This window comes from Python bivittatus, unplaced genomic scaffold, assembly GCF_059951505.1.
Source record: "Python bivittatus isolate LINGU-HERP-01145 unplaced genomic scaffold, Pbiv_v1 ctg000590_np1212, whole genome shotgun sequence".
Taxonomy (NCBI): domain Eukaryota; kingdom Metazoa; phylum Chordata; class Lepidosauria; order Squamata; family Pythonidae; genus Python; species Python bivittatus.
In genome coordinates, this window is record NW_028277086.1 from 3313674 (window position 1) to 3339276 (window position 25603).

The following is a 25603-nucleotide window of genomic DNA, read 5'->3' on the forward strand; positions in this document are numbered from 1 at the left end:
TTCATCTTGAGGGTAAGGCAAAGTTCTTATAGCATGGGTTTCTACGCTTCTGCAGGCATGAGGAAGGCACAGATAGGAGAGGGAAAATATTCAGAAGGGGGGGGGGGGTCATATACCAAAACCACAGCAGCTGCCGGTCCCACGAAGGCATAGAGTAGACCTCCTTCCAAAGATAGCCAACAGCTAGGCAAGGAAGAAGAAAGGAGAATTTAGAATATGCAAAGAAAAATATTAGAACTCATGAGCAGTTCCCAAGATGGAACGTGGAGAAGACTGGCTAGAGAATAAGAAATGGTATCAATTAAAATTGTAAAGCAAGGCAGAATTAATCTAAGGTACTATCTAGCTGGACTGATAAGTGATTCATTAGAATGTGTATTTTTGGCTGATTTTTCTTTAAATGGCCATGCCAACTTGTCGTTCTGGGAATTGTGCTCCCAACCCATCTGGAAGATGCCAGCTTTGAGAAAGCTATGTTTGGTCTCATTTCAATTGTCATTGGATTGGAAGGAGCATACAGATTGTTGGAATGTTGCTCCAGACCTTGTACTAAAAAGAACAAGGCGAGGATGTATTATGCTATTCAGCAGCTGAGGCTAAGACAACAAAGCAGGGTTCAAATGTGGATGCGTGCGTTTCACTGGGCTGCATTATGAGGATAAAAGAATGGAAAGGAATTTTTCTCTTAATTTCAGTCTTGGCTGGTAATAAATGTCAAGCTAATGAACCTGGTTACTTCTCAAGAATGTCGTCAAGAAGCGGGAGATGTGAAAAAAGTCAAAATGTTGTCCATAATGACACAGTTGAAACCCCACCTCTTTTATAAGCATCAGTCCCACAGCTGTGACTGCCATACTGACTATCTTGACCTCCCTGTGGACACTCATGCTTCTTTCTAATTTTGCAGGCCATACCTAAAGCAAGAATGCAGTTAATTTGTGAATGTACGGGTTTCAATTGAGGAGCACCATATAGCTTGTACATTGGCATATATTTGCATATTTTCAAGGTATGCAAACAGATTCAAATTTTGTTCCATCAACACTTGCTGCTTTTCTTCAGAAAGAAACTGAAAACATGCTAATTCGCCCAGGCAAACAATTTGCAGCTTGCATTTGGAAGCCATTGTCTCCAAGAATTACCAATTAGTTTGGTTCATTTTTGAGTGAATGGATTTTTTTTTTTCCTTTCAAAGTCAAGGATTTATTTGGGAGCCAGTCAAATCTCAGATTGTCAACTGATCTCTTCTCACATGCAGAAGAAGTGAGATAAAGAAAATAAATCCCCCACTCCCCCCCCCCCCCCCCCGCTGGTGCAGAGAAAGTCCATCACTCCAAAGAAGCCCCATTTTTTCCATCGTGTTTCTGCCCAGCTTTGGGTTTTCTCCCACATCTCTGTGTGTGTTTGGTTTTGGTTTTTAAGCTTAATCGGTCAACCTTAAGAAAAGGAGAAACTTTGCAAATTTGCCAATCAATATCTGTCTTGGAGAGCTTGCTCAATCAAGAGAAGTCTCACGGGACCATCATTTAGAATTTTTAAGACAGGGAAGTGAACCAAACTTTTCTTTGGCTAAGATATTCATCTGAAGGCAAGGACTTGCTGTAGCAATGCACACCTCTTTTCTGTGCTGAGCATTATCAATTCCAGAGTTGCAGAAAAGAATGGGATTCAGGAAGCTTTGCAAATTCAGTGTTTATCCTTCAATGACACCTACGGGCAAAGCTACCTGGCATCAAATCTGAATTACTGCTGACACTGGAAAGAAAGGGAAAGGAGGAATTGCTTACTCACTAGTTCCCGGTGCCATAACCCTTGGCTTTAGTGAATCCCACAGAGATAGCAACCACCAGGGCAGGCAGACCTAAAGAGAATCAGTTAAAACATAATCAGACACAATCAAAACAACAACAACAAATTGCTGATTTAACACCAGATTTGTTAAATCAGAGAACAGTTTTCCTTGAGAACAAGAGTCTCTCCCTTCTCCACCTCCTCTTCTAAATCCATTTCTCCCCTTCTAGTTACGCTGTGATTACGATTTGCAAGATTCTCAGCCAACGTAGTGCTGATTCACAGTGTCTGGACATTCCGTGAATTATAAACATGCTGGACCTCGAGGATAGATTTGTGCCCAATTGGAAAAGCTTCCTTAAATGAAAAAAGAAGGACAATGCTTCCCACTAGGATTCTGGTGGCAAATAATTTGTCAATTCCTAGAGAAGTGAGCTTTGGGATAATTCAAGGCATCCATAGAGGGTAGGGAGTGAAAAAAGGGCCTGAGACATGTTTGAACCAGCTCTTGCCTTTTTTGATCACCCTGAGGATGCTGTGGGACACGGACATGGAGTTTTCTTAGTTGCAGCATGGAAGTGGTTTGGCATCATCTTCTTCCAGCACTTTTTTTCAAAAACTTCCCAATCAGACCCATGGCTCTGGGATTAGGTCTCCCATCTAAGGACTAGCCAGGTTCAACCTTGCTTAGCTTTTCAGTATCAGCCAGAGTTTGTTGGTGCTGCTATCTGCTAATGATGCCAAAATGAAAAAGAAAAAAAAAAGTAGCAAAATGAAAACCAGTAGATTAGCCCAGTCTTATTTAGGACTGGGTTCTGAGAGTTATATTTCAGTCCTAGCATCGCTACTTTTCTTGCCTGATCTCTTTAATTTCTCTCCACCCACAGCCCAGTTCTTGATCAGCACATCATTCAATGAGACTTAAATAAAGGCATCCTTCTTCTTGGCTGGAAGCATATTAACTACCCTGATGAATCTGACAGCTGCCTTCCTTGTCAAGCTTTCAAGGCTATTAAATGACAATTAAACTAGGATTACATGAGGTAAGACTAAGAGCAAATAAATTAAAATCCTTTCATTCAATAAAACCAGGCAACAGTAAACAATGAGGCGCTCCAGAGAGAAAACCTTGACTTGGCTGTGTTATGTGTTAGACCAAGTGGAGTGTGGAAATCAGTTGTGATTGCACCACTTCACAATGCAAGTGAAAATGGATTACCCATTTTTTAAAAAGTTTCTCCTAAAACCATAATAATCAACAACAACACAATTTCCACCATCATTTAATACATCCAGGAGAGAATTAGCCTTATGTTCCCTTTCAGGTGCCAAATCCCATCTCTGTTCATGTCGATAAAAATTGTTTGAAACCTCACAAGTCTATCAAATCTCATATAAAACAATAATTCATCCCTGAGATTTCGTGGCAGAACATCAAAATCTCATAAGGTCTCACAGGAGAATGAGGAACCCTCATAGAATCTTGAGAGGTTTGTCCAAGATCTCCAGGGATCTTATCCAAAAATGCTGAACACTCACAAGTTGTGGACTACTTTAAGTTTTTTAATACTCATACCCAGAGATATTTGGGGGGATTTAGAAGCCACTTGGGAGGGTTAACCCCTGAATAACTTAAGAGAATTTTGGCCAACTGGATCCATGGCCCTTTTGTTGAAATGGAACCATGATAATGTTTTATAGAGTAACATAATTGGATGAACAACATTTGAGGAATAATACTGTTAGTGAGGGTTTGAGCCATGAGGAGGATATGGGTTAGAAGTCCAGGAATCCAGCAGTGGAAACATGGACATTTTTTCCTCATATTGGCACTAGTATCTGAGCTTGTTTTCCGTGATCGGTCTTGGCCTTGGAATATCTAAATTTCCATTTAGTTCCTAAACATACAGTATGTACACATTGTGTAATCCATTGGAGTCAAAAAGAGCTTGTTCCCAGGAAAGTGGACCCAGAATTGCAACCAGCTTTTAAATTTAGCTGTAGAAGAGGTTTTGTATAAGGGATTTTGGAATCATCAGTAGGAAACCATGAACTTCCTATGAAACGTCAGCCTACGCTCCCGAGACAAACCTTTCAGCCCTTTGGGGTGGAGATAGACTGAATATATATAGATTGCATGGGTGTTGCAGATGGGAGATGAGGAAACGTCAGGTCATGGTCAGCTTGGCACACACACAGCGGATGCCCAGGAAAAGCAGACCCAGAATTCAGATGCACAACTTGCCAAAAGTAGAGAAGAGCAGTGGAGCCTAGTAGCTACACCAGCTTCTTCAGAAGCCCCAACAACTGACAACTGATAACAAATTTTTCCCCTCCCGGCCAAAGCCTTGAAAGAATATGAGACACTGAAGTCCCAGCAGCAGTGCAGAATGGCGGCAACCCCTCTCTGCTGAAACTGTGAAAACTCAGTCAGCCACAAAGCCAGACAAACTGAAGGGAGTTGGCTACGAGAGAGTTACAGCTCCCGCTAAGGAATTTGCTCCACAGTCCACAGCTCAGAGAACATCCAAGGGCAGGACTGCTTGTAAAGGGGAAGGGGGGAAAGGAGTTTATGAAAAGTCATAGTAACTATAGTGAAGTAGACACATAGACACATAAGAAAATAGTTATAGGTATGGTGATAAGGTCATAAGTACAAATAAGATTAATTACAAATAAGTAGGTATCATAAATGTTATTTCAGTAAGTGTTGTTATTTTTCTATAACAAAACCTTTTATTTATTTATATTTATTGGATTTGTTAAGGCCACCCAACTCCAAGAAGACTCTGGGCCACATACAATGAGTCCAATACATATATTAAAAACACAACTAAAAACCATACGACTGCCCGGACCCAAACAACACACTCCAACATGCAGAAAACTCAACAGGGGCTGCACAGGTGCCCTACCCCAGGCCTGGGAACATACCAAGTCTTAAGAGACTTCCAGAAACCAAAGACAGTGGGAATAAAGGGAAGGAAAACTAGTCTTGAGATGGTTAACTATCTCCAGTGGTCTGGATAACATGCACGTAACAAGCTGTCTCCAAACAGATGGGCTGGTACTTACATGTTAAAAATATTGCTGGGCTCCTCCAAATATGCTAAGCCATAAATGTCCCAGACATTTTTTAGATGACCTCATTTACAAGAAGGCTTTTGCAGCTCAACAGCTCAGGAAGGGATCCTGCTGGACCGTGGGGCAGATGGTACTCATCCTATCCCTACAGCCCAATCTAACAAACAGTTATTCATGTTCCATCAGCTTCAGAGCCGTCCCTACTTACATAAAAATTATATCAGAAGTTCACCACCACTACACTTTCCTTTGTGATGCCAAGGATGGTCCAGGATATGTAACCTTGGAGTGCTGATTTCTGAGAAGGTTCTATCACCACTCCTGCCCAGCCAAGTCTCAGTAACAGGTCTACCAATTCAGCCACCCTAAGGTTGTGGATGACCACTGTTTCATTGCAGGTGGACCTGGAATTTACCAGCACCAATGTGAGATGATAGTCACCAGCCCTCTGATCCAGGATTGAAACAGGTCCAGAAAAGTAGAACAGGACCAAATTGCCAGTTTCCTTTGGCCTACATTTTCAGCCATATTTCCCCTTTTCTGTCACAACATTCCACCTCAACTCACCCCGTCATATCTAAAAAGATGGCATTGGGCTTCAAGCTACCGTTAACAGAGTCTCCCTCAAGATCATCCTTCCCACACTGACCACCTCCCCTAAGATGCCCAAATCCACAGTTCTCAATGACATATCTGAATGAAAGAGTGGGAAGGCAGATAATGAAAACACCCATAAACAATATAGGGGCTAGAGATAAGGGGAAGTTCAAGTCTCCTTTTCTGAGAAGGCACAGCTCAGAAGAAAATGCAGGACCTGAAATCTGTCTGGATAGACATTCCATGGTGCCATTATGGTCTGCTCAGTAACGCCAATTATCTATTCTGTGGTTACTGTTCTTGGAATTGAATTTCTAGCCATGTTCGCCCTTCTCTAAAGAGACCATAACTGTGACATCTATTCATGTAGTTAAGGGTTGCTGCTGTATCCCAACTAGCAATTTCTTCTCAAGGCTAAACATATCCATATCCAATATTTTCAAAATGTCTACAAGGAACATCCACTTTTTTTTTAGTTAAATTATTGATTCACCTATCCCTGGGCTGTTTATTTTCACTCTGTCTGGTTTCTTAGGTTTTTAAGAAAGAAGTCCCACATGGGTATTTGCTACAAGATGCTAGGAAAGATTTCTGCCCAGGAATCTAAAGAACCATTGCCACAATATGGCAAATATGGGATTAACCTCTTTAAAACTGCAATGTAAAATTTCTGCTTCTTGAGATTTTGACTGGAGAGACTCCATTCTGCAAGGTCCAAAGCCAACCCTAAACATTTCAATTCATGTTTGGTATGTAGGCCCTATCACTAGCATATACAGTAACTTTCACAACAGTTTGAGCGAGGGATCCTCACCCCATCCGAGACACAGGAAACGTTTACGGATGATCCGGTTTCGTAGCCTGCCTGTCACGGCCATGTATGATTGCCAAGCTTCTGTCAGCACCCAGCAGAAGGAGGAGAGGAAGAAAAAGTGGAGGAAAGCTGCAACCAAGGTACAAATCACCTGGAGAAGGAGAGCAAAAAGGATGGAGGTCAGCCGAAAGAGGAGCAAGAGACAAAGAGAAGGACCAGAGGAAGTAGACAGCACAGACGTAAGTTCAGCCACAATCTGAACCTCAGTCCCAGTCTTGCAGGATAATGGTAAACTTCTGTAAGTTACAACTGGAAGGCCAAAGTAGAAGGCTTCTAGTTATACAGAAGAATTCAGGGAACAATTCTTTAATTCTGAGTCTTGGACTCATCAGGTACAATGATACAGAAGATATAAATTTCTTTAGACATCAAAAACTATGAGGTTTGTGTGTGTGTGTGTGTGTGTGGAGAACTCTCTGGGTAGCAAATATCTATATTCCCTGGGAGCACTGTGTTTGAGACAAGGGTCTGTTTGTTTTCAATGACCACCACACTCATGTGATTTTTGGAGATTCAAGGATGACAATGTATTTGGCCCCAGAAATGGTCATCTTTCCCAGCAAAAGCTGTAAGGGTGTGATGGAATGGAATTATGAAGGCCAGGCTCAGGGAGAAAAACATTTTCTTACCTCTCCTGAGGAGCGTGGGAGATAGAAGAGGATGAGACTGGCACCTCCCTGAGGAATTCACAGTGTTGTGGCTGGCATTACCAGGGAGCTGGGGTTTCAGTCTGGGAAGATTGATGTCAGGCCTAGCCCAAGGAACTCCAAGAGACAATGCTAATTCAGTCCAGCTATGTTTATTAGCTACAACCTCTAGCAAGAATCTTCCCAGACTGAAACCCCAGTTCCCTGGTAATGCCAGCCACAACATTGTGAATTCCTCAGGGAGGTGCCAGCCTCATCCTCTTGTATCTCCCACGCTCCTCAGGAGATGGAAGAACATGTTTTTCCCCCTGAGCCTGGCCTTCATAATTCCATTCCATCACAAAGGGCTTTGCAGTAATGGAGTACAATATGAACCCATATGCCATAGCATTAACATTATATATAAATACATTTGTAGGTGCCACATTATAGGAACATTTGACATCAGATCTAAAGGAGATTGCAAAACTGAAATGTTAAAATTGTTTCAAGCAGCTGCTCTCTCTCTCGTTCGCTCATGAGTGAAACTGTGCAAACTGAATATACCGATAATGAGGAGCAATTTTTTCCTATCTTGACTCTTAAGTGGCACAAGTTGTTCATATTGCTTGGGAGAACCCAAAAGATTTGAAACCTCCTCCCAGCTTCCTCCTTTTCCTCTATGCCCCTAGATATGTCAGATTGCACAAGAAACTGGTTACGTAGAAAATTAGCGATGCAGAACATGAATAAAATTAGAGCTGAGTTGATTCCTGAAGACTTCCTGAGCATATTCATGTTTTTTTCATGGCAAGAATACAGAAGTGGTTTACCACTGCCTTCTTCTAGGATTTTTTCTCTGTCTAGCCAATAATTTTGGGATTCTCTGGTAGTCTCCGATAGCCTCCCTATATGCAGAAGGGGAAGACTTCTCTTCTACTTTCTGCTTCAGAGAATGTATGAGACTTTGGAATTCTGGGAGGCACAACAGGAGGAAATCCACACCCATCAAGCTAAATGAAAGCAATTTCATCAACAAATGAGCTATGGAACAGTGGAGAATCCAGATTTTGTCACTTTTAAGCTGTTTACATTTCCTAAGTCTCAAGAATAAACAGCTGGGACAAAAGAGCTCTATCCACAATTATATTTCATGAGATTCCCTAACCCATCTCATTGCTTTTCTTCCTGCCTTTAGAAGTGAAGCCTTTTTTCCCTGTCCTTTCAAGCAGGCAACAATGCTTGACCAAGCATGATTTAGCAGCTGAGAGTGGGTAGGGGGGAACCTTTTCCCCTGGTTTCTTGTGATTGACAACAAAAATATGTCTGTTTTTATATGGTCCTTTCATCTTCAAAGGAACTTGAAAATACAAGGATGGATGTCATTCAGCACCGTACACAGGAGAAAGGAAAGCAGCTGTGTGTGAGTAGAGTGGGGGAAAAGTGGAGAAGATATCCAGATATGGACAAATAGAAATCTGTTTTTTTTTAAAAGATCTAGCATCACGCATAAATGTTTAATAACAAATAGGAATCTTATTGAGATGCAAACATAGGACAAGCTCGAAAGGACTTTTCATAACTCTCCTTCTTCCTTTCCTTCCTCACCCCCAAGATTATTTGTAAGGAAATAAATGGAAGTCAAGCATCAAAAAATCTTTTGAATTCGTCTCCACTATTCCCCAAACCCTCCGCAACGCGATTGCTTCATTGCTGATTGTTAGAGGAGAAATATGAGTCAGAAGTGGCACATAGACTCTAAACGTGGTGGTTGCACTCAGAGCATAGAAGGATGGAATAGTGTGGGAGGAGATGGGAACAACCACAGGAGGACTGGGGCATGGGCCAAAAGGATGTGCTCCTTCCAAGCCTGATCTTCTCTTTCACAGCAGAGGAAAATAAAATGTATAGCCAGTTTGGCTACCCATTTTGCTCAGCTTGATTTGGTTTGAGTGCTAATAGTCCTTTAGATCTCAAGCTGAAATCCATTTTTATTTGGAGATTCTACATATTAGAATTGGAACTTTCTGCTAAACGTGTATTTTACTACTGGGACATGGTTCCTTGGGAGATATCATCTTCTGGACCTGGAAGGGAGCACTGACCCCTCTGAGTCTAATCTCCTGTTCCAGGCAGGAATCTAATTTAAAACCTCCTCAGCAGATGGCTGTCCAGATCCTGCTTGAAAGGTCTCAGCAAAACGGAACCTAACATCTCCCTCCATCACTGGCTCCACTGTTCCACTGCTATTACTCTTAGGGGTTTTTTTTGCCCCTAAGATTCAGTTTAGGCCATCTGGAATGGTGGAAAACAACATCAGCCTTCATTGAAATGGTAAGGCATCTCTACTATTGCACAGAGTTCCTCAGTACTTCCTCTTCTGTCACTTAACACAGACTTGGGCTTCCTATTATATGGGATTGTGACCATTAGAGTTGGTGATGTTGGTGAGGACTTTCTAGCCCAGTGTTTCTCAACCTTGGCAACCTGAAGATGTGTGGACTTCAACTCCCAGAATTCCCCAGCCAGCACGGCTGGCTGGGGAATTCTGGGCATTGAAGTCCACACATCTTCAGGTTGCCAAGGTTGAGAAACACTGCTATAGCCCTTCTAAACAACTTCTTGTCAAAAGCTGAGAAGAGATGAATCATGCCTCCAGTCCTTCAATCTACCCATTCTTTATTTGGTTTCTTTACCAGAAGGTTGAACAAAGGGTTAAAAACACTACGTAGTTTAGATTCCTATAGAGTGAAAGGGAAGTAGCAGCTTAAAGCAAAGTATTGTAGGGGAAAACATTGATACAGATATGTCGGAACTGGGCTCTGCCCTTCAAAGTCAAGGCTTCAGTGAAGTTTCGGCTTTGCGAACTCTGGCCTGATCCTGAACCATCTACTGCTTTCTAATTCTTTTAACCATTGATCATTCTTTTCCTATAAAGTTCTTTATTATAAACAGAGATGAGAATAAAAACATTGTAAGAACACTCTAAAAATCTAGGACAACTGAAATCAGTCTTTACATCAGCCTTGCTGACTTCTGGGTGTGTGGGCTTCTCTTCCTACAATTTTCAGCAAGGGCAATGGGGCTGAGTCATTCTGGGAGTTGAAGTCTGCACATCTGGATGGCTCTCATGTTGGGGAACACTGATCCAGTTGCTAGATTCACTCCCCAGCTCTTTCTAAATGTAGAATACGGTAACATCTGCTACTATCACTGGCTTAGATGCCACAAAAACCATTGTGAGAAGAGACTTGTCCATGTATTTGCCCAAATAAAATGAGGGGAACGTGCAGCCTGTCCCTGACCTCTCCACACTGAGGAATAAAATCAGGGGAAAAAGATGTAATGATAGCAATATAAGACTAAGTTCATAACAATATAAGACCAGCCCTGCTGATCAAGCCAAGACCCATCCTAGTCCAGCGTTACAGTAGTCAACCAGATGCCTCTAAGCTGCTCGCAAGCAGTACATGCTCCCCTCCCCTTGAAAGACCGGAAGGTGACCTGTGCTTGGGTCCATGCTGTGGTGTCAGCTTCTCTTAGTGAGGGGGCTACTTGGGGCTGCCCTCGAAGACCCCTTGGAAGCTATAGCTCATCCAGAATATGGTGGCACAGGCAGTGGTTACTAACTGGCTTCTGGGTGCAATTCCAGATGCTGGTTGTCACCTTTAAAGCTCATCAAGGCTTAGGGCCATCTATCTGAGGGGACACCCATCTGCGGTCATCTCTACCGATCCAGCACGATCCAGCAGAGTGGGTGGCTCTGGGACACATCTGTTAAAGAATGTCATCTCATGGGACCCAGGAAATGTGCCTACTCTGTTGAATTCATGCACTCCGGAATGATCTCCCCCCAGAGATGTGGCTCCCACCCTTATATTGTTCAGGAAACTATCGAAGACGTGGTTGTTCTTCTAGGCCTTGGAGACATGGTGATTGTGGAGTCCCTATTATCCTTCTGCCTCGCTTTGTGTCATTTTGTTTTGCTTTGGTTTGGTCTTGTTTTGAATACTTTCCTCTTCTGGTCAGTTGTATCCTTTATATGTATGTATGTATGCATGTATGCATGTGTGTGTGTGTGTATATGCCTATACATATGCCACCCAAAATCATTTGGGAGTTGGGCAGCCTATAAATTAAATGAATGAATGAAGCCATAACACTCTCCTACTGATATTACCTGAAGCTGAGATTTGGTTCCCTCAACTGCAGTTTTTCCAGCTTTATTACACCCTTTTCCAAGTGGCAATTGAATTTGTTACAGTCCTCCATGGGATTGTCCAGGCTTTCTGTCCTCTGGAGAACTGTAACCACACACCCCAAACATCATGGGGTACACAGATAGGGCAGTTTTGGAGCATACAGAGTTGCTTTGTGAGATGGGTGGCTATATAAATGTGATGTATAAATAAATAAATACATTACATCTTATATATTCAAATCCTTTAAAAAACATCCAAAATGCATGTATTATCAAAATTATGAGTGTTACTAAAAATAAAAAAAGTATTAGTAAAAAAACATAAATGAGTATTAGTAAAAAAAAAAAAAAGTGTATGTCAGAAAGAACATTTTTTAAATAGGAGCATTTTAAAGAAATGCACTCCAGTTTATATACAGTATATTTGCCTCTGATGCAGAAGCAAAATGGTATGGTCTAAGGATTCCAAAATCTAAAAGATGAGAAACAACAATGGAAAATTTACTATATCATTATCTTTAACTCGTAGATGCTGATAAAAAGGCATGTCATAGATGTTGACTTAATTAGAAAATTCCTGCATGAATTATCTATTTTGGTGGTGGTGATACTAAGATGGATAGACCTATTATTCAAATATAATAGAACAGGAAAAATCTGGTTTGGTGGCAGAGATGTGAACGGTAATGAACCAAGCAGTGGGATTTAGTTGCTAAAAATGAAATGCAAACTTATGTTTTGTAAAAGGAAGTGATATGTCCAAATCAGCTTGCATATAGAATACTGTGCCCAATTCTGAGGACCACACTAAAGAAAGACCTTAATGACCTGGAGGACCTTATGAAGACCAGCATTTGTGCATATCCTGCCACTAAAAAGTTTGAGACCTGGTGATTGTGCTCATATAGGTGAAAGTCTCTTGTGCATTAGAGGAAGCACACTTTCTCCAGAAAATAGGAGAAGCAATGGATGGGAAATTCAAGAAGATTTCAGCAAAACTATGAAGAGAAACTTTCTAACAGTGAATGCTTTGTGGCTATGGAGTACCTCACATGGTGGTGGGTTCTCATTTAATTGATTTATTTAAGCAAAAGCCAGAAATCTATTTGCTGGGTTTGCTGCAGAGTTTTTCACATAAGCAAAGGACTGATGACCTCCAAGGTCATTCCCAGCACTAGCATTCTGGTACTCAATGGTCAAGATTCACCATCAACTCCAGGACTGCAAAGATCATTTGACCTCCTGCTCATAAAGTCTTAAAAGATAACCTTGTATGATCAAATCCAGTTCACATAATCCAATATTCTGATTTGAACAGAGTTGGGGAGATATCTATGGGAAGTTCTCAAGCAAGGGATGGGGGATTTTATCTCTTATTTGTCTCCAGAAACTAGCATTCAGAGGTAGACTGATCTAACATGGATCTTCCATTTAGCAATTATGCAAGTAGTGGTCGACAGACCTGTCCTCTCCTTCACAAATTTATCTAAAATGCTTGAAAAGACCACATGAATCCATAGTCTCTGCCAATTCCATCATTTCCCCCTGCTTAATGTATATGGATTGAAGTTTATTCAGGGTCATCAATTGGCCCCAGGGTTGGGAGAGGAAGAAAAAAAAAAAGGCTCTACAGAAGACCAGATCATTCATTAAGTGGGATATTCTCCCCGTGGCTCCATTTGGGTCCATCTGTCCTTAGGAATTGGAGAGATCAAAATCACCCAGCCTCACAAACCAGTTCTGTTCTTGCCTTGTGTTTCAGGGCAGCAGATTCCAAGGAACGACTAAAAAGCATCTTGCATGATGCCTTTGTATGAATGCATGCCTGCATGCATGTAAAGATGGAGACACGGAGGGATGCAAAGCTCTACGGATGCTTCCCGCATTCTCAGACAGAGATGGATGATGTATGTCTTCCCGTTTGTCCTAGTTTTGGACCACAAAATTAGCAGAAGAAAAGTAAAAGAGTCGGCCATGTAGGTTTTAATTCCTCTGTGCAGATGGGAGCAGGGGCAGGGTTACCTTGTTCCGAGTCTGAGTTTGTCCAATCAGGATGAGAGCATTAGAAGATACAATGGAGAGGCAGAAATTGATCAGGATGACTGAACGTTCAGAGCGGATATACCTGCAGAAAGGGAACAAGCAAGCAGAAGGAGAAGAAAGCTTGTCAGACTTCAACTTTCAATACGACAGGCAGTGTGGTGTAGTGGTTAGGGCACTAGACGAGGCTCGGGAATCCAGCCTTAGCTGTGGAATTTCACTGGCAGACTTTGAGACAAAAACAATCTCATATCTCGGTTTAGCTTAACTCACAGGATTGTTGTGAGGATAAAATTGGGGGAGGAAGTGCTATGAATGCTACTGTGACCTTCTGGAGGAAAATGAGATAGAAATCTAATGAAAAAAAAAACTGGATCCACCTGGAACATGGCACTATTGTCATGCATCGTTGTTCCATACTTAGGTTACTCTTAAGTTTTTAGTCAGGCTAACTAGGAAAAATATTACTTTTCTTACAAAGGAAAATACAGTCTGCCTTTGTATCATAGGTGCAAACAATATTGGTATTTTTAAATTAAGAGGTAGAGATTCAGTTTTCACCAAAACCTGTTGAGTTCAACATATCTGACAATAGTTAAATGCCATGACATACTATAACAACACAGGACATGGCTAAGTTATAGAATATTTCTAAGCTCTCCTAAAACAATGAGAGAAGCACAATCAACTTCTCCAAACAGTTCTTTCTCAGTGGAATTGTATAATCTAGAATAGTGTTTCTCAACCTCAGCAACTTTTAGATATGTGGACTTCGACTCCCAGAATTCCCCAGCCAGCATGCAAACAACCAACACATAAATAAATAAATAAATAAATAAATAAATAAATAAATAAATAAGAAGTTCATGTTTTCTAGGTGGCTAAATGTGGAGACCACAATGAGCTGCTTGATGTGAAGCTGGAAACTCCTACATTACTTTTCATTTCTTTATCTCCATTTATTCTTCACTGCTAGGGTTTGGCAGCTGGTAGCCCCAAGGCCCAGTTAGGCTGAAGGACAGCCACTTGGTGTTGACCAAGCTGAGGATCTGTGGCTTTCTGGCTTGGATTAATAGCTACTGCTACATCTGCCTTCTTTTCAGGAGGCCTCACACACCTTTTTCAAAGAGAAAAAGAAGATGAGACATGTTATGCCGTGAAATACAAAACTTACCTCCAAACTGAGATATAAATGATTATCAAGAGAAGAAGAGTCAAGGAAGACACCCCACAGCCAACGATTAACGTGACCGAAGGGACAAGTACTTTTTCCGTATTCTGAAAAAGAAAAAACAGAAACACAGAGATGCTTGAGAGCAGAGCTTTGCTGACAGAGTTTTATAGGAACTATTCAAATGATTTGATTTTTTTCTCCTAATTTGGATACCATACTTTTGCTGCTGGGGATGATTACCCTGAATCTTCCTGGGGGCTGATTTATTTTCTTCTGGGTGAGGGAAAACACTGTTCAGCAGGAGATTATTTGTGGCTATATAAGTGTAAGTAAAACTTCTTCAGCCGAAGGTGTCTATGTGTTAAGAGAATGTTACATATTTTAAAAATCCTTATGCTTCCAAGATTAATGTCAAATCCCTTATAACAAAGTGCAGTCAAGGATGCATGAATCACACAGATTTCAATAAGGCACTTGAAGGCAAAAATTTGGAGCAACATACAGAACCTTGGAAACCATGATAGAAACCATGATTTATTAGCAAGTTCATGAAGGTGGAATCTCTTTGAATGTTTTGAATCTCTTCTTCCTGGACTGGCTGCAATCACGGCTGAGCTGCCATTGGTAAGATAAACCACTATGAAACTCTTTGCCCATCCGTTGATTGTTTCTGAGTAGATCTCCTCTGGTTTCTTTCCCAGCTCCTTGCAAGCTCTCACAGGTAGACCTCACCCACTTCGAATTTAGCCCTTACAAGTCTCTCATTTTCTGTGGCTTTTGTTCTGTCAAAGATCTTCGAACATTTCACAGCAATGGACCCAACTCAGTCAAAGGAAAGAATTAATCCATTTTGGATGGATCTGCAGCACTTCGTGATTTCCAGGATCAGCTGCATGGGATCTGGAGACCTGGCAGGTAGAGTATTGCCTCCCCACTTCTTAAATTAGCTAAAAGAATAGTTGTCAGACCTGGAGGGGTGGTGGTTGGGAAGGGAAGTGGGAAGGAACTGTTCCCTTGCACTGAGCAACCACTCCCCACATTCAGCTGTTTGTTGAGTTATGTTTAAACATGGATCCAACACTCTTCTGAGAACTATACCCACATTCAAAGATAGTCAGAACACAGGACTAACATTCTTTCAGAATAATGTTAAACCCCCATTGAAAAGTAGCCTTAAAAATATCTGATGTGCTGGTGGGGCCCCTGTGGTGAAGTGAGTTCACTTCTGCTGCCCGACCTGTGAGGGATGGCAGAAGAATCTGAGAGATACCACTTTGTACCCATCAGATCTTCAATTTGTGGGAGCAGTGGCCTGTTGGATAGATAACTCTGCCCACTCCCCCTGTTTTAGCAGCCCCCTCTGCTAAGCCATGAATCAGGTGCAGGCCTATCGTTTGACCTTCAGGGTGGGTGGGAGCTCCCTTGCAAATCTGGAGATGCTGTCCAGCTGGGTCTGCACCAGGTTTTGACAGATGGCTAAACCCATGGATCTAATCACCTGTCAGACCTCCCCTTCTGCCCCGGCCTCATCACATTTAGACAGAATCATTGGGTGGCTGTCCGAGCACTACCACTACTTGCAGACGAAATGAAGCATCTATCAGTTGTTTTCCTTAACTTGTCTCACATTAAAACTGCAACACTCACCAGCCGAGCTGGTGAGAATAAGTCTCCCAGTCAGGGCGACATTTTTTTGTCAACTCACAGACTGGTGGATTGCATTTCAATATTGCCATGTGATTCTATCTAAAATCTGCTTCTTAAACTCCCCCAAATTTTCTTTTCACGAGAGAGAAGTTTCCTTATTTCTGCCTCATTCTTGGAGCACTAAAACACATTAATTTCTTGTGGCAGGGACTTATGCAAAGTATCTTGCAAAGTGGAGAAGGATGGGTCTCCCTCCCATTACCAAGTTTTCCACTGTCCTGCAGTATCCCTGGGGGCACCACAGGACAGCCCAGATCTATAGCATGGGAAGGCAGGTGGGCTGTGGCTGAAGCCCAAATGAATGGATGAAGGTTAAGTAATTTGATATATAAATATATATTTGTAAACCACCCAGAGTCATTTCAACAAGATGGGTGGAGACAAATTTGATGAATGAATGAATGAATGAATGAATGAATGAATGAATGAATGAATAAATAAATAAATAAATAAATAAATAAATAAAGTAATAAAGTAATATACATCTCTGAACCATCTCATGGCTATAATAAGTACAAGCAAGCCAGATAAGGTTTTTGTCAGTGGAAAAGTGTAGAAGTTCTTGAGTATTAGTATCTATATTTATTATTATCTTAATCTATTATTGTCTTAATCTATGGTTAGATTAGATTATTAGTAAAGACATCTATATCTGATAGTATAGAGTACAGAGGTGTGAATGGACACTAAAGCAAATGTGACTTCAAGTTTCTACCGGTATCAGTTTGGCATTCTAGCTACTAAGCTCTCCTTGCCTACGTTTTCCCTTATTACCTTGTTTAATAATCTTTAATATGTTTCCTGCTCTCCTGCTGATGATTCTTGCTCTGAATAACAACAAACACATTGAATGCAAATTCAGACTAAAAATCTCTGCTGATGACATCTAGAGAGCTTGGGGGCAGAGAGGAAGGGGGAGGTTAAAAAAAAAGTCAAAATAGTATCTATCACCACATGATCGAAGCCCTGCCTGTTTTTACACCTGCCACACCTAAAAGAGGTGGGTCTTTGATCACGTGGTTGTGGCCTTCATCTTGACTTGCTTGACCCCTTGTCTAATGTTGCTCTCCAAAATGTTTTTCATATTGGAAAGTAAAAGTAAAATCTTCCTGAAGTCCCGCAGAACTTTTAACATCTTCATGGGCAGTTCCATGTAGTTCTCTTGCAATAATACAAACATGGTTTGCCACTGCCTTCTTCCAGAATTTTTTTTTCCCCAAGATCTCTGATCCAAATCCTGGCCCACTTTCTTCCAGTCTAACCTTTTCTCGAGACTTGGCTTGGCTTGGTGCTACCCCCTGAGCAAAAAGCCCTTTTAAATCAAGCTTGACTCCTGCTAGTTTCATGGATGCGTCCATGCTAGTTTCTTCTCAAGTACACATATATGGTTTCCCATTTTAAAATTCCCAGACTAGCCTACAGCCCTACAATTTCCTGTGGGGGATGGGGGAAGAGTCTCTTATCCAAGAAGAATGATATTATTTTAAATCTTGATAACAGATTCTGCAACCAACCTGTTTAGACTGATTCCAAAGTCCAGGATGAGAAGGCCTTCAATTGCTAATGGCACTGAAGTTGTACATCTCAACCTCAAAAAAATAAGATGCTATGCTTTAAAAGCCAATACTAGCAGAGTTGGGCTTTCACCCTCATGTTCTGTTTGTAAGTTTTAGGATGAAGAGCACTGAATTAGGTGGATGAGTGGCTAGATCCAGCAGAACTCACTTAATTTGTATATCCATTTATCTCACACTAAGTTACTTCTCATTTTTTATTACAGCAAGGAAAGAAAACTGCATGCAGGTGAACAATCAAAACTTTTGATAACTCAATTCCTTCTTTCTCCCTATGTCTCAAACAGAAGCTGTCCATCACATGAAAGACTCAATTCAAACATACAGAAGATACCCTGGTCATAGTTCCAAACAGCCACACATCCTTGTAGCAAAACCATTCTTCATGCCTTCCTGACCAGAAAAATGTTAAACTTAACCAAGCAAAAACATCCCAAATTTCACAATCAGCTTAAACAAATGACTCTAAAGCAGGGTTATGATGTGAGGTTCAGAGCTACAGTTTAGGTTTAGGTGATTGAGAGGAAATGAGATTGGTGTCTCCAGTTTTCCAGCCTGGAAATGCTGCCAGAGAGCAGTGGAAGAATTCTGCAATTTTCCTTGAAACAGGAAGGAAGTGAAACAATCTCCAAAGTGACAAGGTTTTTAGCGAGTGAGAGAAATAAGGCTGTGCTGCCAGAATTCACAGCTGAATGTTAAACCTGGAACTCTTGAAGAATGGAGAGGAATTCATTCCATTCCTACTTTAACAAGGATTGATTTATTTTGTATTCTCCTATCCATTATCCGAACACTATATAAAACCGTGTGTGTCAGAGGAAAGTATGCACAAAGCATGCATATTGGGGAAAATGACATATAAAAATATGTGAAGAAATATTGCTTAAAAATGTGCAGATTGGAAGTATACGCAGAAATGCATAAATTAAGAAACGTGTGAACATCCAGGCATAGAGTAATGTTGTATATTTATTTACATGTTTAAAATGCATCCTTCAAAACCAGGTTTTCCCAGGATGGCTTTCATAATTGCAAGAAAGGAAGGATGTCTGGAGTCACTATTTCTGTCAAATGGCAACTTCACAAACTGGCAGCTGAGAAGTACATGGAAATGAATGAATGAATGAATGAATGAATGAATGAATGAATGCTATATGAAAGCTCAAGAAAAGGTAAAATAAAAAGGGTTGCTTACACTGAAACACAGACTGACTCAGTTCAAATTCCCTGAACTTATGAATGAACTGGAATACAGTTATGGGCCAGTGCTGGCAAATTTCCAACTTCTGTGGTAGTTTGCAACTCAGAAACTACATATATAATTAGATGTATTCCTTAGAAAGCACCCACAAAAACTATAAACTGTTTCAGAATGCTTGTATTAGAAATGTATGCAAAACTACATCACAAAAAAGTCATATGACTTTTTTCATGCAGGCTTTTTTTTAAAAAAAAATGCAAATTGGATGCCAAAATAGGATAAAATGAATTGAGGGTTGGAAAAACAAGAATCTAAGAAATTATCTATCCATCCATCCATCCATCCATCCATCCATCCATCCATCCATCCATCCATCCCTTCTGAAAGTGGTTCAAGCCAGCTGTGCCCAGTGCAAACAGTCTTTGCCTGAATATGGGCATCTTAGCAGTTGTAAATTATGCTCCAGACCTGGCTGACACTGAAGTTGGTCTAACTGGCCTTTACGCTGCTTGTCTGGATGTGTTTCTGTCTGGAGCATCTATGGGTTGATACATTTGTACAGGTTTGAACTGAGGAAGAAAATGTGATCCTCTCTCTGCAGAATAGAGATACCACTCTTGTGTGCCTTAAATCTCCATCACTCCTCTAACTCTGGGCATAACTTCTGCCAGGATAGATACTAAATGCCACTGTCCAAGAGGGACACTGCTAGGTCATTCTTCTTCCCATGGAGAAAATGGGGAAGGGAGAATTTTCAATCTCTGCAGTCCACTAACGTGGAAATAATGCCTGCTGTGACTAGGAAATTCAGAATCATCTACTTGGGAGAAGAAAATATATTCTTCTTTTTTCCTCTTCCTTTGCATATGCATGGTCCTTTCTTTTCTTTTCTGGTGGTCCTCTTTTCTTCCCTCCATCCCTAATCAGTAGGCTATCTCCGTTGGAACTCAACCCTCATGTCCTTCAGGACATCCTTCAAAAATATTCCCTTCCATCTGTACCTTGCAGGAAGAGAGGGAGGGATAAGGCAAGGCAAAATGATCTCCTGACTGAGCCCTGTGGTTCCTTCTGATCTTGGATCCTACATGCTTGACTCGCTTCATGTAGAACTCAGAAATTTGCATGTCACATCCTTTCAGTTCCTTGTGCAATACTAACAGTGAAAGTAGATGTGACATTTCCAGAGCAGCCATGCTCATCTTCCTTAAGCAATTGCAGCTTTTATATACTGGGATGAGTACTAAACTAAAGAAGTAGAGATGCTTGAATGTTCCCAGTGAGTCATGAAGATCACCAGGAAGGGATCTGAAAAAGCCATCACAGATTGTTTCTCAACCTTGGAGCTTTAAGATGGGTGGACTTCAACTCCCATGCCTGGCTGGGGAATTCTGGGAGTTGAAGTCCACCATCTTAAAGTTGCCAAGGTTGAGAAACACTGGATTAGACCAATGCTAGCAGGAAGAAAGTTTGCCAAGGGTTCATCCTTCCCTAGAGAAAATCCATGTTGGGAGCAGATGGAAGTTGCATTGACTTCTTCAATGGAATGAGGTGGCCAAGATAGTCTTCTGTCCCACCAAACTCTGAGAAAGGCATCTTTATGCTTTAAAGAGCCTGGTACTGTTTTATTTATTTATTTGCAAAGTTTAAAGAATGCCTGATCCATCAGTCTCTGGGCACTTTCTATCATCACAGGCCCCAACAATAAAAAAGAAATGGGTGATATACAAGCACAAAGACCGTGCAGAACAGAACAAAATCATACTGGAGAAAACCTGAGCAAGGCCTGGGAGAACCGCCAGATTTTCAGTGCCTTATGCAGATCTCTGGGGTAACCCCATTCCAGAGGGCAGGGGCTGCGACACAGAAGTGCAAGCAATCCGGGGTTTGACCCCCTGCAACCCCTTTGCCGATTCTACAAAGTAAAGACAACCCCCATGCCTTCTTGGCTGTGATGGCGTGACTTTCCTACAGGGTCTTTTATTTAAAAAATCAGTACGAAAACTTAGCGGATTCAAAATCTTTAGCGGATCCAAAATCTATCCTAGTCTGTCCATCGGTATCCCTGGGCCTCGCCACTCTGCGGGATTGTTGTGAGGATTAAATTGCAGTGAGGAAAAACTATATAACCTAACAATCTTGTTCAATTTGCATTTTGACACAGAATTGATTAGCAAAAGAGGTACCAAGAGCAACTATGTTCCTAGCAACTCAGCCAACTCCACATCAGTCAAGTGGGAGGTGTGATTTTTTTCGCCTTTAAAAAAGGGAGCTGGAGAAAGTTTCAATTATTTTAATCTGAAAGTTGTTCATTTGTTTGTTTGTTTTGGTGGGGTGATTTGCATCTAGTATATCCCTCTGTCTGTAAGTTTTTGGGGGCAGGGACCTAGCGTTCTGTGCAAAACAAAGCAAGGGAACTAAATAAAAGCCAAGATCAGCAAATGTGTTTGGAAATAGTCCTTGTCTTCTAATAGGTGCACCTAATAATTTACTGACCCTGCTCAGGAAGAGCCATGCTAAACTCATCCTTCCAACATGCACACACAATATTTTTAGCACCTCCAGGCTACAGATCCTTAAATATGTGACAGGATCATGTCATGTACCCCAGAGGCAAAACTGTAAAAAAAAAAATCTGTCCTCTTCAACAGCTATGCCTTCTTCTATCCCCCCATCCCCCCCCAGCTGGGTGTCCTCCAGATGTGTTGGAAATACAGTTCAGACAGCAAAACTAGGTTGGGGGAATTACACCAATTCCCTCTTTCTGCCTACATTGCATTTATTTATTGATTTGCTTATTATAAAGATGTCTGTACTGCTCACTCCCAAGATCCTGGATGGTGTACAGCAATCAAGCGATGCAGAAGAGACTTCCAAATGCCTCTTTTAGATGGTAAGCCATGTATCCCGAAGGTATAAATGTATAAATAATAATACGGTAATGATGCACTGCTTTCCATTTCAAATGAAAAAGACCTGGAATGCAGTTGTAGCTTTATTCTAATCATCTTTCTTTCCATCCTCCCCCGCTTGCATTTGCCTGAAAACTGGAGATCACATCATGTGTAATGGTGTTGCCACTCACTAAAAGATTGGAGATCTTAAATGTCCCCTTACTGCGTGATTTTGCCTGTCCACAGACCATTCCGCTTAATTATAGTAAATAAAACCCAGCCTAAGAGCCATCTTAATGCACCCCTATTCATTAACAATTAAGCACTCCCTGCCCGCTGTCCATTAAGCAATTTCCTTGGGAAGAGGGGCCAACGGTGACCTGGGAAACTGTTCCACACATTCTGGTAGGCAACATCACACCATTTTAATTTAAAAAAAAAAAATCTTGCTCTCTCAAGTAAATATCGAGGCAGGCAAAGGAGACGGCTCTTCCAGAGGGAAGTCTGTATAAGGAGGCTGATCTGCAGGATGTGTCTGCTGGCTGGGCCAACCCATATTCTCAGTTCCTACAATGCATGGAACCATAAATGAAGCAATGAGGTACGTGCAACATGCTAAGAAGGGAGGGAAGGGGAAGGGGAAGGGAGGAAGGGGTGACAGGGAGGGAGAAGGAAAATTTACATTATTGCCTAAACAGAACGATGTGGTTTTTAAAGTGATGTTAGTGTTTCTGGAGAATGCAACTATGCCCCCCCCTCCCCATGAGGCCAATAGCAGCTTTTGAGGTAGGGTTAATTTCATCAGGAAATGTGTACAGCTTTTCATTCCTGGTCGGGACATTTTAGGCAATCAAAACAAGGATCTTTGGCTTCTTGGAGGAACCAAGAAGATGCATTGGTGCTCTTCTTGAGAAGATAGCAGCCCAGAATGTCAGTTGAAGTTCTCACTGGTTAACTTCTGAGCCAGCCTAACACATAACTATGAGTGTTCCCATGTACCTGCCTGACCATGGCTGGAAACAGGATGCTAGGTCTATTCTGGTTAAGCCAGGAAGGGACAACCACAGTCATCATCTGAATTTCCTGAAAATGCAAAATTTCTTTTGCAACCCCTTCCAGCCCACACGACTCCTGAAAACCAGCAATGCAGAGTTCTGCTAGTCTAAGGCAGAAAAGTTACAAACATTCTCATATGAGCCTTAACCCAGGCTTACACAGCTTTATTTAGAAAAAGACCAAGGAACACCAAGAGTTATGACCAAAATGGGGGTGGGGGGAACATCCTGATTTCATCCACATCTATGACCCAGTCCTGTCAACTGTGCCTCACTGTGCCACCCTTTCCAGTCTCACAAAAATGTATAAAGAACTCAGGGGCCACAAAGAAGTATCAAAGAAGCACAAAGTGTTGACTTGAGAAGCACTGTAAGGATAGACATCACTTAATTTAGACAGGAACTGTCTCTCTCTCTCTGTGTTTGTGTGTGCAAAGTTCTTGTCCTTTCCCCACCCTCCAACATGCCCCCTGTTGTTTAAACAAAAGGAATCTAGTGCCCTTAAGAGGAATGGGTAATGGTTTGCTTTATTTATCTAAAAATAAGAACATAATCTCATTCACAATGTTCTTCCTAAATAGCACCTGGGAAATAAAGAGAAAATTAGACGTTGATCTTATGTTGAGAGAAAATGAATGTGCCGTGGGAATCTTGATCTTAAAATACAAACGGAAATGCACGTGTTTTTTTTTTCCCCTACAGAATTTTAAAAAAAAACAAAAACACAGACATCTACACAGGAACAGATGTATGAGGAACATATGGATATTATGGATGAACACGCACTGAATGAGCAAAGAGGGAGAACAAACAGGAGTTTCCCAGGAGGATGAGACAAGGAAGAGAAGAGAACAACCAGAGAAGGTGCATGTTTGGAGGGATGCTGTGCTCAGTCATGTGGAGTGAATAGGTCATCTCTTGAATAGGTACTGATTGCAGAGGAATTGTCCTGAGACCTGCTGATTGGACATTGTGGATAATTGAATGATTGCTCCCTACTGAGTAAGCAAAGACTGCAACAGGAATATAAGGCAGCAAAACGAAAACAAAAATCAACAAAAAACAGTTTGACAACAACCCGGTATTTATTTATAGAAAGCACAGACTTGTAGGAGAGCTTGATGAAAGCATCAGTAGCTACACTACGCGTAAGAGAGCACAAAGATTTAGCAAACTCAAACAAGGGAGACCCGAGGGAGACACTAGAACAGGAGCTGAAGTTATTGATTTGGGGGATACTAAAGCTGAGCATAGTTGATCACATATCTTGGAATGAAAAAAAGGTGATTTATTGGAAACTTAGAGCAATATTAAATAGGATTCCTTGGCATGAGAAGCTAATGGGGGAAAAAAGCTGAAGATGACTGCATGTTCCAAAAAAAAAAAAGATATTGAAAGCACAATTGCAAGCCGTTCTAATGGGAAAAAAATGGAAGATTGCAGAAAAAGCCAGCAAGATTGCCCAAAAGACTTGAAAACAGATCAGCGTAGAACAAAAAGACACATCAAGGAGATGGAAGGAATGCCATGTAATCAAATAAAAGGATAGATAGCCTGGAATTGCAGAGCTGGTGTCAGAAAAGCTAATGCTCAGAATGATGGCTCATAAGGATAAGGTGAAAGCAACAACAAAAATAGATTTTTTTTCACATAGGTTCAGAATTAAAGGAAGAGAAAATAAGTAGCGTAGCGGCTGCCCAACGAAGATGCTAAAATGCTAACAGGTAACAAAGAACTACTCAACTCCTATTTTGGCTTAATCTTCTTCAATAAGAGTGTGTGTTCCAAAAGGCCATTGTGAAGATCAAGTTGAAACTGACAGAAACATGGTAGGGTATACTTTGAATGGATTTAAATCTCATAATTTCACTTTTTAAAAAGGTACATAATAGATTATGGGAATTCTATGAACATAATATATCTTGATTTCAGCAAAGCATTACATTCATTCATTCATTCATTCATTCATTCATTCATTCATTCATTCATTTTACACAGTTTCCCATCGCAAATACATGACTCTGAGATGCTTACAATGAATAAAAATAAGATAAAAAACATTATAACAAAACAATAAATAACATGTACAGCAGCCGAGATAAAACCTATCAACACAATTAACATAACCATGATACGGGCTCAACCACACACCCAGGGCCCCCAGCTCAGTAACAGAATCAGGTCTTCAAGGCCTTAAGGAAGGGCAGTAAGTAGGTTCTTCTTTGAAAAACTATATCATGACATTCTAATTAGCAAGTTACATTCTAATTAGTGACCACATGTAGTAGCTGGTTTGAAAATCAAGTTTATCAATAGTTCTTCACCAGATTATAAACGGGTCCTGAATGGAATGCAACAAGATTCAGTTCTTAACCTGATTTCTCCAGCATTTTTTTAATGACTTGTACAAAAAGCTAAAGGAAATGCTGGTGTCATTAGCAGAAGACACAGAACTGGATGGGATAGCTGATACCCTGGAAGACAGAATCAAATCCAAGAATGATCGAGATAAATTGGAGCAGGTTCAAAGAAAAGCAGTGAAGTTTATCATGAACTAGAAGCCACATCTGATGAAGAGTCATAGAAAGGACAGCAAATGTTTAGCCTTGAGAGAGAAGATGGAGGGGGGTATGACAACACTATTCAGATACCTGAAAGGATGTCATGCAGAAGAAGATCAGGGTTCTCTCTTTTTCTAGCATACAAGACCCAGAACAACAGATTTAAGTCTAAGCAAGAGAAAGTTGAAAGAAAAGCTCAAGCATTCCATAAACAAAACAGAGATACA

At 41.1% G+C, this 25603-nt stretch overlaps 1 protein-coding gene across 2 annotated transcripts in view; it reads right to left on the bottom strand.

The window, feature by feature from the left end:
* The window catches only part of ADGRB1 (adhesion G protein-coupled receptor B1), a 218621-nt gene that overhangs the window by 38869 nt on the left and 154149 nt on the right, over positions 1-25603 (bottom strand). For both annotated transcript variants that reach the window (XM_088149282.1, XM_088149283.1), the window contains exons 18-22: positions 14388-14491; positions 13196-13298; positions 6287-6437; positions 1792-1861; positions 117-183 (exon numbers count right to left, since the gene is read on the bottom strand). In XM_088149282.1, the coding sequence (XP_088005408.1) occupies positions 117-183; positions 1792-1861; positions 6287-6437; positions 13196-13298; positions 14388-14491 (495 nt within the window). The remainder of the gene's footprint in view (positions 1-116; positions 184-1791; positions 1862-6286; positions 6438-13195; positions 13299-14387; positions 14492-25603) is intronic.